At 36.2% G+C, this 18,374-nt stretch overlaps 1 protein-coding gene across 7 annotated transcripts in view; it reads left to right on the forward strand.

Annotated features, from left to right (window-relative positions):
• HEATR5A (HEAT repeat containing 5A) overlaps window positions 1-18,374 on the forward strand; it is a 112,347-nt gene that overhangs the window by 71,232 nt on the left and 22,741 nt on the right. For 6 of the 7 annotated variants that reach the window (XM_077772708.1, XM_077772710.1, XM_077772711.1 and 3 more), the window contains 8 exons: window positions 542-680; window positions 4,057-4,236; window positions 7,743-7,982; window positions 9,498-9,679; window positions 11,130-11,198; window positions 12,163-12,342; window positions 14,939-15,161; window positions 17,510-17,758. In XM_077772708.1, the coding sequence (XP_077628834.1) occupies window positions 542-680; window positions 4,057-4,236; window positions 7,743-7,982; window positions 9,498-9,679; window positions 11,130-11,198; window positions 12,163-12,342; window positions 14,939-15,161; window positions 17,510-17,758 (1,462 nt within the window). The remainder of the gene's footprint in view (window positions 1-541; window positions 681-4,056; window positions 4,237-7,742; window positions 7,983-9,497; window positions 9,680-11,129; window positions 11,199-12,162; window positions 12,343-14,938; window positions 15,162-17,509; window positions 17,759-18,374) is intronic. The other variant, XM_077772712.1, reaches the window with a different exon arrangement.

Here is an 18,374-nt window from a genome sequence, read left to right on the forward strand (position 1 = left end):
TAAATAACTTGCCCAAGGTCACACAGCTAATAAATGGCGGATCTGGGACTCAAACTGAGGCAGTTTGACTCCAGAGCCTCCCTTTTAACCAGTGTGTTATACTGCTTATATGGATCTATATAAATTTCTACTTAGAGTAGGATAAAACTTTATATCATTGCATTATAATATTGAGCTTATACAGTGCAAATGTATAAGCTACAAATAAAGTCTTTCTTAGTTATATTTCTTTTATCTCAAAACTGGTTTTATTTATACAAATTTTGTGTCTTCTAACACTGTCCAAAGGCTTCTGCTTGAATGTGTTTATGAATATTTCATAATCAAGTACATGTATTATTCTTTAAGCCATTTATTTCTAAACTATAATAAAAAATATGTACTAGAATAATTTAAAGAAGTTTCTGTATTTTAAATAAATCGAATCTAGCCCAGTGATGGGCTGGACAGAATCAGGAGGGATCCAGTGAATGTCTGTTAGACTTATTGTGAATGCCACCAAGAATTTCAGCTCTTTCATTTCCCAACTGGTATTTTTCAGGTGAATCTTTGTAGTCCCTATTTGTTACTGAGAAGAGCAGTACTGGCTTGTTTACGTCAGCTTGTACAGCGAGAAGCAGCTGAAGTTTCAGAACATGCTGTTATGCTTGCTAAGGATAGCAGAGAAGAGTTGACTCCAGGTAATTCTTTTTATCAACATTATCTCCAGCTCAAATAATTTTTTAAAATAATTATTTTAAGTTCATTTATTTATTTTGAGAGAGAGGGCACATGTGTGGGGAAGGGACAGAGAAAGAAGGAAAGAGAGAATCAGAAGCAGGCCCCATACCATCAGCATGGAGCCTGACTTAGGGCTCAGTCTCAACGAACTGCAAGATCACGACCTGAGTCAAAATCAAGAGTCATATGCTCAAGAGTTGGCACTCAACCAACTGAGCCACCCAGGCACCCCAGATAATTTTTTAAATGTTTATTTATTTTTGAGAGAGCACAAGCAGGGGGTGGAGAGTGCACAGAGAGAGGTGGGGATAGAGGATCTGAACCAGGCTCTGCAGTGACAGCAGCAAGCCTGACACAGGACTCAAGCTCACGAAGCATGAGATCATTACCTGAGCCAAAGTTAGATTCTTAACCAACAAAACCCCTCAAAAAATTGTTTTCATTTTGAGTCTTCCATTTAAACATGAGTTTTTAAAGTGAAATTTTGAAGTTAACATATAATGTCTTAAACCTGCTACAAGGTAGTCGCTAGCAATTATGTTACTGGTTTAGAACAATGGTTTTCAACTTAGGTCCCCAAACTAGCAATATCCACCTTACTGAGAACTTGTTAGAAATGCAAATTATTTGGCCCCATCCCAAATCCGCTTAACCAGAATTCTGGGAGTAGAGCCCAGCAATCTGTTTTCTATGTTTTTACAATCCCTGTTAATGTATATTGAAATTTGAGAGGCACTCAAATTTTAGAGCAAGTTTTTTCACAGCAATGCATTGAAGTTGCATTTAGTCCTTAAGTAATTTACCATGTGTCTTTCTTCCTCTTTAATCTCATTTAATAAAATTTGTCATAGATAAGTCTTCTTTAGGTAAAAGGGTTTTTATGCGCCTTCTTTATTTTAGAGCTGCATTAAAAGATTTCTTTGTTGGTAAGATTTAGGTATGTATGTCTTTATTTTAAAATTATGTGGGTAACCCAAATATGCATATAAATTAAATATAAGTAAACAACCTCCAAAAATATTAATGGTAATATCTACTCTTTTATGTATATAGTTTCCAAAGTGCTGTCACACTTTTAGAAGGTCTCAGGCTTCACAAAGCTTTCCGATATCTAAAGCATTCATATCAGTATGTTTTACTATCATGCTGTGCTCCTTAGTTTGTTGTCATACTAAGATTTTAACTCTTTGACTTGAGTTCATCAGCATTGCTGAACTAGTATAGTAGCCACCCAGACAGGTTGCAGAACTCATTTGAAAACAATTGATTACTTACTTTAACCAGAGAAACTTTAATCTTTTAACCATGTGAGATATTCTGCTTAAGTATCCTTCAGTTTATCTTCGCCACTGAAATTATCTGCATTATTTGCTTTTGGCTTTGATTGTGTAAACATGCTGGTATATGTTCCTAGAATTCTTGAATTAACTACAGGAATAAAATGCAGTAAAGAACTTGTTATATAATTCCTTTTTATTAAAAAAAAATTTTTTTTAATGTTTTTATTTATTCCTGAGAGAGAGACAGCGTGAGCAGGGGAGGGTCAAAGAGAGTGGGGGACACAGAATCCGAAGCAGGCTCCAGGCTCTGAGCTGTTAGCACAGAGCCTGACGTGGGGCTCGAACCCACCAACTGTGAGATCATGACCTGAACCGAAGTCAGATGCTTAACCAATTGAGCCACCCAGGGGCCCCTATAATTCCTTTTTAAAAATTTGTAATTTTTCAAGACTCAGAGGAGACAGACACACAGAGGGAAGATGCCTATGTGAAGGTGGAGGCAGAAACTGGAGTGAAGCAGCAACAAATCAAGCAATGTCACAGCTTGTAGTTAACCACAGAAGCTAGGTAGAAGCAAAAAGAATTCTTCCTCTGACTTTTCAGATGGAGCATGACACCACTGATACCTTGATTTCAGATGTCAGGACCCCAAATTGTAATGGAATGAATTTCTGTTATTTAAAGCCATTCAGTTTATGATGAGTAGTTATGGCAGCCCTAGGTGCCATAATACACATAACATAATACACTGCCCCTCCATGGTCCCAGTTCCCAGGGGGTGGCACCTGCTGTGATTCCAGGTTCTACTTAGAAGCACTAGTTCTCATCTCCAGTGTCCTTAACATGTAGTGGCACCACACAGTTGGTAATCTCTGAGTTGAGTCACCATCCCCAGTTTTAGCTCTTCTAATATCTTTATAACTAGTTCTCTACATTAAATATCTTATTTTTTTTATTAAATTTTTATTTTTATTTTTTTTAATATTTTTATTTATTTCTAGGAGAGAGAGAGAGAGAGAGAGACAGCGTGAGCAGGGGAGGGTCAGAGAGAGAGGGAGACACAGACTCTGAAACAGGCTCCAGGCTCTGNTGAAAGCAGGCCGCAGACACCAAGACAGCAAACTCCTAATATATGCATTCTCCTTCATGACCACACATTATTTCCACACCTAATAAAATTAACATTGATTTAGTAGCCATCATAGAATATGCACTTCTCACACATATTTCCCCAGTTATCCAAAAAATGTTTTTTATGACTCATTCCTACTCTCCCTTACCACCACCCAAATTTAGGATCCAACCATGATTCACACATTACATTGTTTTTTCTCTCTTTAGACTCCTAATCCAAAACATTCCTACTGCTTCCTTCTGATTTTTTTCTTTAAGCGAATTCTAGTTGACACACAATGTGAATTTGTTTCAAGTGTACAGCACCATGTTTCGACAAGCTTAAATAAACATTATGCTATATTCACAAGTGCAGCTACCATCTGTCAATATACCCCACACTATTATAGTACCACTGACTTATATTCCCTACTCTATACCTTTTATCCTACTGCTTCCTTCTAGTCTTTAAAAGATCATTTCTCTTACAAAATAGTATAATAGTAGCATTATCTTTAGAATCTAAATGCTTTCATAAATTCTAGATAAGTTCGGGTTGCCTGGGTGGCTCAGTTGGTCAAGCATCTGACTCTTGATTCGGCTCAGGTCGAATGATGATCTCACAGTTCATGGGATTGATCTCCACGTCAGTTAGCACAGAGCCTACTTGGTATTCTTCTCTCCCTCTCTCAACTTTAAAAAAAAATAGAAAGTAAAAGCTTGATAAGTTAAATCTTCAAGAGAAAATTTATCTGTTCTTTTGGCATTTCCAGAATGAGAGGAAGCTTAGATCAAGGGGCTTATGTTTCCTCTTTAAGGTGCTTTATTACCTTGCAGTGAGAATATTTGCATGTAGTATTTTAATAACTCCAGAATGTGTATACTTCTCATATGGCAGTTTTGTTTTCTGTATTACTTAGATCATCGATTTTCTTCTTGTCAGATGCTAACATCAGAGAAGTGGGCCTTGAAGGGGCATTATTGACCTTACTAGACAAGGAAACAGATCAGAAGTTATGCCATGATATCAAAGAGACTTTAAACCATATGCTTACATCTATGGCAGTGGATAAGCTCTCCTTCTGGTTAAAGCTTTGTAAAGATGTACTTGCTGCATCTGCTGGTAAGTATTGGTGGTTACCAGTAGAAATAAAATATAAAGAAAAATGTTCTAAAAAGTGTTTGCCAGTGACAATTTATTGATTTTATCTGAGTATTTGGATTATCATTGCTTGTTGCTTTTTTCAAATGAAGATTCTAGTGTTTAAGTCTAACACTTAAGCTTGTGGGTTTTTTTATTCTTCTGATTATCTTTTATGACTTCCCTGTCTAAGACAAAATAAAAAATAGACTTATTTATACTATAAAATGGATGACCTGACTTACAATAGCCCCATCGTTTGTTTTCATACATACAATATTTGAGGGATTTCATCAAGTCAACTTAATATAAAAATCATCAAAAATTACAACATTTTGAGCGAGCAAGTTTCTCTATACTCGGTAATGTTGATTTCAAACAGGGTTAAAAAATAGTGTTATTTACTTAATGTATTTGTGATTATAAGATAATGGTTAGTGAGAATGTGTATTAGGGTCCTTCAAATTTATATCTTTGGAGTAACAGAGAAAATAAATGAGAGGAAGAAAAGAAACAAATTCTGTTCCAGGTACTATACATACTTTACCTGATTTAATCCTTTAACCGTCCAGTGAGTAGGCAGTATACTCCATTTTACACAAGAGAAAACAAGGTTTGGAAAAGTTAGGTAATTGGTCCAAAGACATACACAGATGGATTCAGACTTTACCATGACTTTAAAGCCCAGCTTCCTAAACAAAATCAAAAATGGACTATTGGGACTTCATCAAGACAAAAAGCTTCTGCCCAGCAAAGGGAACAGTCACCAAAACTAAAAGGCAAGCTATGGAATGGGAGAAGATATTTGCAAATGACATATCTGATAAAGGATTAGTATCCAGAATCTATAAAGAGCTTTTAAAACTCAGCACCCCAGAAAACAAATAATCCAGTGAAGAAAGGGGGAGAAAAAATGAATATTTTTCCAAGAAGACATACAGATGGCTTACAGATACATGAAAACATGCTCAACATCACTCATCCTCAGGGAAATACAAATCAAAACCATGTTGAAATACCACCTCACACCTGTCAGAAGGGCTAAAATTACACCACAGGACAGGAAACAACAAATGTTGGAAAGGGTTCAGAGAAAAGGGGAATCCTCTTAAACTGTTGGTGAGAATGTAAACTATTGTAGCCATTCTAGAAAACAGTATGGAGGTTCCTCAAAAACTTAAAAATAGAGCTGCCCTCTAGTAATTGCAGTACTAGATATTTATCCAAAGACTACAAAAATGCTGATTCAAAGGGGCACATGCACCCCAGTGTTTATAGCAGCACTATCAAAAATTGCCAAATTATGGAAAGACTACAAATATCCATTGACTAATGAATGGATAAAAAAGATGTATATATGCACAAGGGGATATTACTCAGCCATCAGAAAGAATGAAATCTTGGAGCACCTGGGTGGCTCAGTTTGTTAAGCATCTAACTTTTGATTTCGGCTCAGGTCATAATCTAGTGTTTCATGAATTGGAGCCCCATGTCAGGCTCTGTGCTTAGAGTGTGAAATCTTCTTGGGATTCCCCTTCTTTCCCTCTGTTTCTGCTCTTCCCCAACTCATGTTCTATCTCAAAAAAAAAAAAAAGAATGAAATCTTGCTACTTTTAGTGACATGGATGGAACTAGAGTTTTTTACTAAGCGAAATAAGTCAGAGAAAGACCAATACCTTATGATTTCACTCATATTTGGAATTTAAGGAGCAAAAAGAGTAGGGAAAAAAACCATGAGACTCTTAACTATGGAGAGCAAACTGAAGATTGATGGAGGGAGGTGGGTGGGAGATGGGCTAGATGGGTGTTGGGTAGCAAGGAAGACACTCATGAGGAGTACTGGGTGTCATGTGTAAGTGATCACTGAATTCTACTCCTGAAACCAATGTTACACTATATGTTAACGAACTAGAATTTAAATAAAAACTTTTAAAAAATGATAAAATTCAGCTTCCTACTGTACTTCAGTAGCTCTTAAACTCAGTTACTCAAGCTTTATAATTTCATGTATTATCTGAGTTAAAGGAAGAAAGGCATTATTTTAAAAACTTTGTTTTACATTTTCTACTGTCTACCTTGATTCCCATTGGTCCTCTTCTCTTCCTTTGATTTATATCTGTTCTTTCAGTCACTGTGCTATACATGTTTTCCTTTGTTGAGGCTTTCTTCTATCCCGCTACTTGAGAACTTACAGGAGCTTCTCCTTTGAGGAAAATCTATATGTGCCTAGATAGACAGGTTGATTACAGTTTTCTGTATCTCACATATTTCTGGTATCTCCCAGAGCTTACTTGCTCAGTTTTATTTTACCAGTTGTTCTTTATCCTTTGTAGTTTGGCTTTATCCCTTCTTACTAGGAAAACACACATTTCGGTCTTTCTTGGCTTATTATCTTAGTCTGATGACAGGACTTTGCCATAATTTTGTGAAATCTTTGCTATCATAACACACTCAAGAAATGTTAACCTACAAGATAATTTAAAGGGCACTGGGTAGCTTAGTTGATTAAGTGTCTGACTCTTAATTTCAGCTTGGGTGATGATCTCACCGTCAGGAGATCAAACCCCATGTCAGACTCCACCTTGAGTGTGGAGCCTGCTTAAGATTCTCTCTCTCTGTCTCCCACTGTCCCTTTCCTGCTTGCCTACACACTCTTTCTCAAAAAATAAAGCTTATTTAAAAAATTTTTTTTAACATTTTTTTTCAGAGACAGGGCACGAGTCAGGGAGGGGCAGAGAGAGAGAGGGGGAAACACAATTCAAAGTAGGCTTCAAGCTGCGAGCTGTCAGCGCAACACCAGATTTGAATCTATGAACCATGAGATCATGACCTGAGCTGAAGTCAGACACTTAACGAGCTGAGCCACCCAGGAACCCCAAAAAGTTAAAAAAAATTTTTAAGATAAGGAGAAAAAGTTTGGTCTCTTATAGCTTAGTTCCATTTGAAGTTGAGTTAAACAGAGTTAATAGGGTAGCAGTTAATATAAAGAGGAAAGAATTCATTCCTCACTGCTTGAACCATCAGGAAATTGTGAGACTACAAATGACAGAAATGAGTCTATTTTCAGAAAAATATTTTCAAACATGTTTAGTAGGCTCAGGAACCTTCTTTAGATCTGTTCAAGGCCCTAGTGTTAAAACAACCTCCCTAGTGCAATCTACCATAGTCCATAGAAGAGAATTTTGAGCTTTCTTAAGCATAAATGTCTACATACAGAGGACTGATGATTTTCCTAATATTTAGTATCATGTCTATAGTATCATATTTAGTTTTTAACTTTCAGTATAATTCGAACAACTTTGTCATTTTGACCTGGAACAGTTCTTACAGCATTTCTTTGGATACCACTGTTGTCTGTAGTTATTAGATGTGATTATTTTACATTGTTGAAGATGTATGATTGAGCAACAACAATTCTAGTCTGAATTTGAAGTCATAAATGTATCTTCCATTTGATTGTAATTACATGTATTCTCCCTTGATAAAAGATTTTACAACTGTAACTTGTGTGGATACAATGCAAGAAGAGGAAGGAGATAAAGGGGATGATGCCTCAGTTCTGACCACCGGAAATGATGACAAATCCTATCCTTTTACCAATCCCCGATGGGCTACTAGAGTCTTTGCTGCTGAATGTGTCTGTAGGATAATAAACCAGTGTGAGAATGCTCACAGAGCACATTTTGACATTTCTTTAGCACAAGAAATGAAAAAAAGGGATTCAAGAAGTAAGTGACATAATAATGAAAAGACCAAAGAATATACATAGAAATGTTGTCTGTGTTTTTCATGTTAATTTAAGAACTAACACTAGAAAGTAGTTTGTATTGTTCCAAATCCGTTATGAAACCTGACTATAATATTTATATAAGCTAAAAGTTAAGCATAGTTCTAATGTTTAAACACATTTTTACTGATTGAGCTTCTTAAAGTGTCATTTACTTATGTTTAATGGGCATGTGCCTGAGTTAAACTTATAGAGAATAATCATATTCTTGGAAAGTAGAATGTACATTATTAGCTAGCTCCCAAATTTTATTTTCTGAATTACACCTCACAATAATCTTGCTTATAGATTATTTTGGTTTCATGAATATTACCCAGAAAACATTTGAGCCTATCACATTATAAAATAAACCTGCTTGCAAGACCGTTTCCACCTTTCATTGTTCAGATTTATTGTCTCTACCTAAAGGGATATATGTGTGTATTATGGTTTGATGTCCTATTTTCAAAATTCACTTAAGCACATTATGTCCAAAGACACAGTGCACATATCTAAAAGCCATGGATATATTTTTTACCAGACAAAAGAATTATATAGCAAAATGTTGCTATTGCCATTGTGGGAGTATGAATTAGGTATCTCTGTTTTAATGATTTTTCAAGCAAGCATTTATTGCGTCTCTTATGTGTGATAAGCACCATGCTGGAAACTGATAGGTATAAAATTAGTGTATCAGAGATGCTTACTTATTCCTTTGTTCCCAATTAAAATTATAATTGACACTTGCTAAGATGAGTTGGTTTTTTTATTGTGACCTATAACATTCTTAAAATTAGTCCCAGATATACTTTAGGTAAAGGTTAGTTGTATCCCTGAACATTTTATTGTTGGAATATTGTTAAATGATTGTCCTGTCTCTCCTTAGTAGAATTATCATACCAAAGCATGTAGGAATGAAAGGAATTCTCATTTATAATTTTATAGCTACAAGTAATTTTTAATATTCCCATTATTTGTATGTGTGCCAAGACATACAAAAATAATATAATTTAATCCATATAAAGAACCACATAAAACTATGTTTTTCCAAAGAAACGTTAAGTCTTTTAGCTTCAACTTGACATAAAGAGAATAATTAAATTAACTGCCTAATTCGTTAACCCCCAAAGTTTCCTAAATATCTTCTAAAATGCTTTTATCAGAAAGTCCAAACAAAGTTTTTATTGAAGGTACTATTAACACTCTTCTAAAGGATGCTAATTTTGCCTTTGGCTTTTGAATAGCTGCGTAATTGTTTGCTTTGGGAGTTCTATGCATGTGATTATTTGCAGGAGCTTAGTAAATCCAGCTTTAAAGTCTATGATTAACGAGCAGGAAAATGAAACAGTAAATCACATCAGAGGTATTTAAAAGAAAGCTAGAAAAGTGTGTGAAATCAAAAGGATAAATGATTATTTAACATAAATCTCAGTTCTAGCACATGCTTTTTCTTGATAAGACGTTTTTAATCTTGTAGATGACTTTTTGGTGCTACATCTTGCCGACTTAATTCGCATGGCCTTTATGGCTGCCACAGATCACAGTGACCAGCTCCGTCTTTCTGGCCTTGAAACACTGTTAGTTGTTATTCGGCGATTTGCAGCTATTCCAGAACCAGAGTTTCCAGGTCATGTAATTCTGGAACAGTATCAAGCCAATGTAAGCACTTTCTGTTGAGAACTTTATCTTTTAACACCTGGGATAAAAAGTCTGTGAAAGCAATTGGCATATCACTTTTTAACACGTAAATGAGTCTGTGTCTCTGCTAATAGATCACCAATATATAATCAGAATATAGAAAATGCATATGTTTGAAGAAACAATCTCCCAAGTAAAAGCAAAGTGGTACATAAGCAGGTATTTTATAACATGAAAGGTTTTAACAGTTAAAACCTTCTGGGTAATGTGGGGGAATAAAATACTCTGCTAATTAAATTCTTTACAAAATATCTGAATATTCTTAAGATACACTAAACCATTACTAAATATTCCATTTAGGCTACGTGCATGTTTTATCTTAAAATTGTCACTCCTGGAATAAATGAATGTTCCATCACAAACATCACATGTAATCCTCCAGCAGCTTTCATCCTTCCCTACTGCTCATGATTCAGGGCCAGCTTTTGTGGGCTAGCAGTTAGGGAGACAGGAACAGTTTACCAGTTGACTGGCTGTCTCCATCACATCTTCCTAGCAGGAAATGTCCATGTATATTCCTGGAGAAAGCAAAAGAAAGGGATTGTTGTTATATAGAACTATCATATTAGAATGAAATGTTACAATTCAACTTAAGGGGAGTTCTGTTATATTCTTAACCCTCTAAAAATTGCAGATGAGGGACACCTGTCTGGCTCAATGGGTAGAGCATGGGACTCTCAGTCTCAGGGTCATGAGTTCAAGCCCCATGTTGGGCATAGAGCTTGTTTAAAATAATTGCAAATGATAGAAATATAATTACAGCTCACTTAAGCTGAAGAAGAAAATTATTTTCAAGAATCACAGTTGGCTCTGCTGTCTTCTACACCCACTTTATTCTCAAGTTTGCTCTCTCCAAGTGGTATCAAGATGGCTGTCTCTTAGCACTCAGTCTTTTTTTTTTTTAAGGTTATTTATTTATTTTGAGAGAGAGTGCAAGTGAGGGAGGGGCTGAGAGAGAGGGAGACAGAATTCCAAATAGGCCCTGCGCTGCCAGCACAATAGCCTGATTCGGGGTTCCAACTCATAAACAACGAGATCATGACCTGAGCTGAAGCCCAAAAGTCAGGCACTTAACCGAATGAGCTCCAAGCACTCACTCTTAAAAAGAGACTGTGCTTCTGCCCCAGTACTCCCAGCAAACATCTTCAAGGAGAGCTTTCATTACCCCTGTTTGGATCCCTTGAGTCACACAGTACTCTCAGCACCGTAGCAACAACAGGGGAGAAGAGTCAGAGAGAGAGAAGGTTCCTTGAAGGAAAATTGAGGTGCTTTTATCTAAAAACAGATATACTGGACAGGCAGGAAAAACAGGTGTCCAGAATACCTATTGTAAACAATTTTAAAATAATATTAAAGAGATGAAGAGTTTGCGCAATCGAACTCATTGATATTTCCTATCATTTGTTGTCAGGTAGGAGCGGCACTTAGGCCAGCCTTCACCTCAGAGACGCCACCTGATGTCACTGCCAAAGCATGTCAGGTAAGTGATTAAAAGGACAAAGCTTAAGAAGTAAAACCTCCCTTAGCACAAGTTATCTTAGAGTACTTTAGATTTCTATTTCAAGTGAGACTGAACATTTTTCATGTATCTAAGAGCCATTAAATCTACAATTTTCAAGTTACTTTTCGAGGAATGATTGTCAGACCCTCAATATCCAGCCCTAAAGCAGAACTGACTTGAATTATTTATAAACGAAATGGAATAAACTAATTTTAGCCCATTCTTTCAACTTTCTCTAATCCATTTGTATTTAGGATATGGTTGAGTTACCTTGAATATTCAGAGAGTGTATTAAATGTTGTACGAGGTCTCTATTACACCTCTTTGTATTCTTACTATAAGTCATTAAAATCTTTTGTGAAATGAGACTGGAACTATATAAATAGAAGAGGAAAAATTAGTTTTCTCTAGAAAAGGAAAACTACTGTGACATCTGGGAAAACCAGACAACCTCTGATAATTGAGCAACTGTTTGCATTGGAGAATTAGTAATGATGTTTTGTTTAAAAATATTTTTTAGTATCTATTGTCAAAATGATCAAAATTTTCACTGGGTTTTTAAATGTTAAGTTCTTTATCCTTCAGCAGTTATCTCTGCTTTTAAAAGAGTAAGAGGAAATAATCAAGATTGAGGATTTAATTCAAATTTTAATCCAAACATTTATCAAAGTGGTACCTTTCATGGCTTTATTTCTCCATATTAATAACATCTGAAACTCTGATTTATTTACTTACCAGCACTGGTTTCGTTGCTTCAACCTTAGACTTCATTCTCTTTTAAAATGCTGGCTTTTGACTGGCATTATCAGCCATATCCATTGGGCTTCCTGGTAGCAAGATGATTTCAATGTCTAGATTCCTGAGATATGGGTGAGCTCTGCTGAACTCACAAGGGAGGTTTTTACAGTTTTTAAATGTAACTTTTGATTTTCTTAAAAACCAGGTTTGCAGTGCCTGGATAACAAGTGGAGTTGTAAGTGACCTTAATGATCTTCGAAGAGTTCATCAGTTGCTTGTTTCATCATTAACAAAAATACAGGCTGGAAAAGAGGCTCTGAGTCACTTATATAATGAAAGTGCTTCTACCATGGAGATCTTAGCTGTGCTGAAAGCCTGGGCAGAGGTTAGTGCTTCTCCATATATAACTGGAATTTTAGACATTGTTAATATAAACACCATAGGCTATAAACTGAAAGTAACTATTTAAAACACAAATAAGTCCATTTTTAAGGTTAACAAAAGATGTTCAACATAAGATTTCCTTATGTGTTAATTGATTTTTTATCCAGGCATTCTAAAATATCCTTTATTACCTATTATCTGCTACTTTAGGAAGGGACAGCCATGAGCTGGAAAGACCTTATAATAACCAATGGAAATCAACTTTTATTGAAATCTGAATTTTGGAATTGTGGGTTTGCTTGTATGTTATATCAATTCTGTACACATCAATTTTTTTTTAGAACACTTTCATAGAATAGCTTTTAATTATTAAATAAGTCATTTTCTTTTTCAAAATTAGTGAAATATTATTGGAAAATGTTTAACTTTATTTACTCTTCTAATCCAGAAGAAAGATAAATAATTTTAAGTTTACTATGAAAATGAGCACATATGAAAGTAGATAGAATAATATAATGCACTCATGTATACGCATCATTGGGGTTTCAGCAGTTCCCAACTTGGCCAGCCTCAGTTCATATATCATTTTAATGAAGGTATATAGTCCTAGATTGCAACTGAGAGAATTAACCAGTATGTAAGAAAACGTTTCTTCCATTAGAGCAAATTAAAACTTGAAGATTAGTGAGTCCATATTTTTGTCATTATTTGGGTTTGACAAACCTTATTGAGGAAGTTGTTCTCCGTAGATTTAGTAAGTTAGAACTAATGATCTTTAACAGTCAACTCTGATGCTTTTAAACATTTACTGTTAGTAGAGCACACAAATTTTCTAATCTAACCTATTTTTATAAATAATTCTCTACTTATGTAGTGTTCTTTATAATAATATTAATCTCTAGGCTCTTGCTTAAGCCCATTACCTCCCATTCTCTCCTCAGTAAAAAGAATGACTGACCACCAGATTCAGTATAACCAAGGTCCATAATCTCCTGTCTAAAATCCTTGGAGCCAGATATATTTGGAATTCAGAATTTGGGGGATTTTTCTGAAGTAATACAGTACATATTCCATGTATTCCTCCAAAAAAAATAGAGGCAATACCATAGAAACTATAATCAAGCACATTGATACAGCTGTAGTAAAATGTTTGAATATTCACACTATGTTGACTAGGGACTCTAAATACCTATAAATACCCTCCTATAAATTCAGTCAATTTTACCACCAGATTAATTATTTTTCAGTGCTTTTTGGATTTTGGAGTTGTAGATAAAGAGGTAGTACATGTTATGTCCTGTGTTAAATACTTTCACATTCTTTTTTTTTTTCCCCTGAGAATCTGTAAACATTTCTCACTTATTTGTGTGGTGTCCTGTGGCCATCTAAAAACTATTGTTATAGAAGCTGCACAATTTAGTAACCCTGCAAATGTGCTTTCAAAATGTTGAGAATAAAAACAAAAATTTAAGTGCAGGATCATGTGTACTTTAACATTCTTTGTCTAGTACAAATCTATCTTTAGGAAATTCTTAGATATCAAAATCAAATTTATTCCATTACCAGGAGACCCTGAAAAACATTCATAAACTTATGGCCATAAAAAAACAGATTTCAGACTTAGCTCTTTTACCATGAAGTATTTTATTTTAATAAAGTATCTTCTTTGAAGGGGGGAAATGGTGGGGGAAAGGGGGAGAGGCAAACCATGAGAGACTCTTGAATGCTGACAAAAACTGAGAACTGATGGATGTGGAGGGGAGGGGGGGATGGGCACGGAGGGGGGCACTTGTGGGGATGAGCACTGGGTGTTATATGGAAACAAATTTGACAATAAACTATTTGTAATAAAGTATCTTCTTTGCATGCTACTTCTAGAATAATGTCTAAGACATATATAGGCTTCTCTTTTTTTTTAAGTTTAATTACTTATTTTGAGAGAGCGAGAGAGCACACACAAGAGTGGGGGGAGGGGAGAGCAGAGAGACAGAAAGAGAATTCTAAGCAGGCTCCACACTGTCAGCACAGAGCCCAAAGTGGCGCTCTAATTCACCAATTTGAGATCATGACCTGAACCGAAACCAGGAGCCAGATGCTTAACTGAGTGAGCAACTCCAGCCCCCCTACTTTCACATTCTACAGTCCTATAAACAGTGCATATTCAGTCTATTTATGTAAACTTTTTATAGTGATTTAGTAGTAACTTTGAAAGAAAATATTTATGTATTTCAGCTTATTGCAGTTTAGAAATGGTCAACCCAAGCCATTTATTGACGTGGATTATAGGGCTATAACTAGGCTCAGTGAGAAAGAGTGTTGTGATCATTTAGTTAGAGCTATCAGGGATGTAAAACTGCAGAATGCCAGCATAGTTGTCAAGCATTTGCTATCCTCAGTTGCATATCATTAAAGAGAACGTTTTTAGATCTTTCTATCCCAGTTTGTGTGTGTGGCTACATGTGTATACCTTGGTATCAGAGTGCATTTGAAGTCCAGTATGCTCAAAGGTAAATTGGTCTCCTCAGCAAGATAAAAATATTATAGCACCTTTTTAATAGGTGCAAGAGCTTCCTATTTACAAGTTAACCCTTTAACAGGTCTACATAATTGCTGTAGAAAGACATAAAAGCCACAGACAACCTTTGAAGACTACGACCTGTTCAGAAGAGAGTGTCAGAAATGGGTCGTGTTCATCAGATGGATTGCTGGACTTAGTCCACACAGACCTGGGCACGCTGAGTAGGCTCTGGCTTGCTGCGCTTCAGGATTTTGCTCTCTTAACTTTGCCTTCAGAATTTGCCTCCCAACTTCCTGTTGAAGGTAAGGGGTTTGTAAAATATTTACATAATTCCTAGAGTAACAGTAATTTTTCAAAATTTATCCCTTAGCAGGTAATATTTATCTGAAACATTTCTCTAGAATAATTCCCATTTATAGACTAAACATGTGAGAGTTGCTTGAGGCTAAATACCCTGAAGTTGACCTGCTTAGGTGATAAGGCATGCACATCTTACCTCACAGGATATTGCCATATTGCTCTCCAAAGCGGTTATAACAATTTTTTAAAGTTTATTTATTTAAGAGATACAGTACAAGTGAGGAAGAGGCGGGGAGTGGGGGGAATCCTAAGTAGGCTCCACGTTGCCAGCACAGAGGCCGATGTGGGGCTTGAACTCACTAAACCATGAGATCATGACATGAGCCAAAGCAAAGAATCAGACACTTAACCAGCTGAGCCGCTCAGGGACCCCAGCAGTTAAAACAGTTTATATGTCCACCAACAGCATGTTTCTGTTTCACTACATTTTCTACCATTATATGTTGTCATACTTGATAATTTCTGCCGTTAGGTGGGTCTGAAATAGCTTTTCATTGTTTTATTTTATTATTTCATTGGTTAAAAACCTTTTTTTGGGGCGCCTGGGTGGCTCATTCGTTGAGTGTCTGACTTCAGCTCAGGTCATGATCTCACAGTTCGTGGGTTCGAGCCCCGTGTCAGGCTCTGTGCTGACTGCCAGCTCAGAGCCTGGAGCCTGTTTCAGATTCTGTGTCTCCCTCTCTTTCTGACCCTCCCCTGCTCACACTGTCTCTCTCTCTCTCAGAAATAAATAAAACATTAAAACAAAACTTTTTTAAAAAAACTTTTTTCATAGGTTTATGGGCTAAGTTTTTTCTTCCATCAATTACCTAGTCATAATCCTTGTCCATTTTCTACTTGGTATTTGTCATGATTTTACTGATTTATTAATCTCTTTTATAACTTTAGTATTATTACTTTATGATTGCGTGTTTCCCAAGTCTATAGCTTATTCTTTCTTTTATCTTTCTAAAACTAATGTAATCAGTCATTTATGGTTTGTAGTTTTGTATAATACCTCACAGGTTTTTTATTTAAGGTCATAAAGACCTAAAAGCATTACAGTTTTGCTTTTTACATTTTGGGGTTTAGTGCAGCTAGATTTGTGTGTATGTAAAGGGGATAGGCATCTAATACTGTAGTCAGTTATTAATATTGCCATTTTATGGATTGGATATTTAGTAGCCACTTTTATTCTTCATGTTATTCTAAAATGCTGTGGGGGTTTTTTTGTTTTGTTTTTTGGGTTGTTTTGTTTTGTTTTTACTCTTTGATAAATTCTAGGTCAGCCTGCCAATTCCTACTAGAATTTTACCTGGGGGCGCCTGGGTGGCTCAGTCCATTGAGCATTCAGCTTCAGCTCAGGTCATGATCTCACGGTTCGTGGGTTCGGGCCGTGCATCAGGCTCTGTGCTGACAGCTTGCTCAGAGCCTGGAGCGCGGAGCCTGCTTCGGATTCTGTGTCTCCTTCTCTCTCTTCCCCTCCCCCACACATGCTCAGTCTTACTTAGTCTCAAAAATAAATTAAAAAAAAAAAAAGAATTTTACCTGGAATTCTAGAGATGGGAATGGTTTCTGTACTTTTCAGTAGCATCAAAATGGAAATAAACTGATTTATTGGTTTAATTGTCAGCCACTAGTGAATGACAGGCATTAATCAACATAAATAAATCTCAAAAATATGAAGTTTGGAGGGCACCAGGGTGGGCTCAGTTGGTTAAGCATCTGACTTCACCTCAGGTCATGATCTCTTAGTTTGTGAGTTCAAGCCCTGTATCAGGCTCTGTGCTGACCCCTCAGAGACTGGAATCTGCTTCCGATTTTGTGTCTTCCTCTCTCTCTGCCCCTCCCCAACTTGTGCTCTGTCTCTCTCAAAAATAACAAAGGTTACATACAACATGGAGCCTTTTAAGTAAAGTTAAACACAAAATAAAAGCACATATTATTTATGAATACAAACATCTATTGTGAAACATCTGTTATGAATACAAAAACCTATTGTGGGAGTGATTTCACACTGACTTGAGGAAAGTGATTACAGAAGGAGGGATAAAAATTAGTGGTATAACAAAGTTGTAAGGTTTTTTTCTTTTTTTTATAAGTAAGTGATTATAAGTAAGCAAAATGTTTATATTAATCTTGTAAGTAAGTAAATGGGTAGCAGTATTTGTTTCAAACACACACCATATATAAGTTCCTTAAAGAAACTTGGGATGATAGGAGTGGTGTTATTTTACAACAAAGAAGACAGAAAATGTAGTAGGAGCTAATCTCTTTTATTCCTCCTGAAACTGCTTCCACTTTTTTGTAGGTGGTGCTTTCTACACAGCAGAAACTAGTGAAAATGCAAAATTGCATTATTACAACTCCTGGGCGCTTATCCTGCATGCTACAGCATTGTGGCTTACCAGCACAGGCTTTGTGGTTGCTGACCCAGATGAAGGTGCATCTCATCTTTCAAGACCTGTAACACCTACTTCTATGTGTCAGGGTTCATCATCTGGGGCTACAGTAAAGTCACCTGAGGATGTCTGCACTGATAGATTCCATCTTATTTTAGGTTAGTAAAAGAACTAACAAGCTTCCAGCCCTACAGAGTTGTTCTTGAATTGTGCCTCACTGCCTATCAACTCTTGGTGGCAATTACCTCATCTTTGTTAGGTGTTAGTGATAACCTTGATATAAATGAGTGTACTTGTATACATTTTACAAAATTGTAGATTTTATTAAGTCTAGAATCCCATTTACAAACTGGCTTCAGCATCATGTTGAATGAATTATAGAAATTGTAAGACAATCCTAGTTCTTTGCACATAATTTTTAAAAGATCCATGTATAACTATACATTTTTTACAGGCACCTGGGTGGTTCAGTTGGTTAAACATCCAACTTTGGCTGTGGTCATGATCTCACAGTTCATGGTTTTGAGCCCCACATCAGGCTGTGTGCTGACAGGTCAGAGCCTGGAGCCTGCTTCGGATTCTGTGTCTCCCTCTCTCTCTGCTCCTCCCCCACTCGTGCTCGCGCGTGCTCTCTCTCTCTCTCAAAAATAAACATTTTTTAAAAATTACAAAGTTTTAAAATTTCTCTCTATATATACTAAAAATATCAGTATACTGAGGGCGTCTACCTGTCTTCACCATGGGCTCCAATTTGCCTTCTTAAGGATTGTAGGG

The sequence above is a fragment of the Crocuta crocuta genome, unplaced genomic scaffold (assembly GCF_008692635.1).
Source record: "Crocuta crocuta isolate KB4526 unplaced genomic scaffold, BGI_CrCroc_1.0 scaffold116, whole genome shotgun sequence".
NCBI lineage: Eukaryota > Metazoa > Chordata > Mammalia > Carnivora > Hyaenidae > Crocuta > Crocuta crocuta.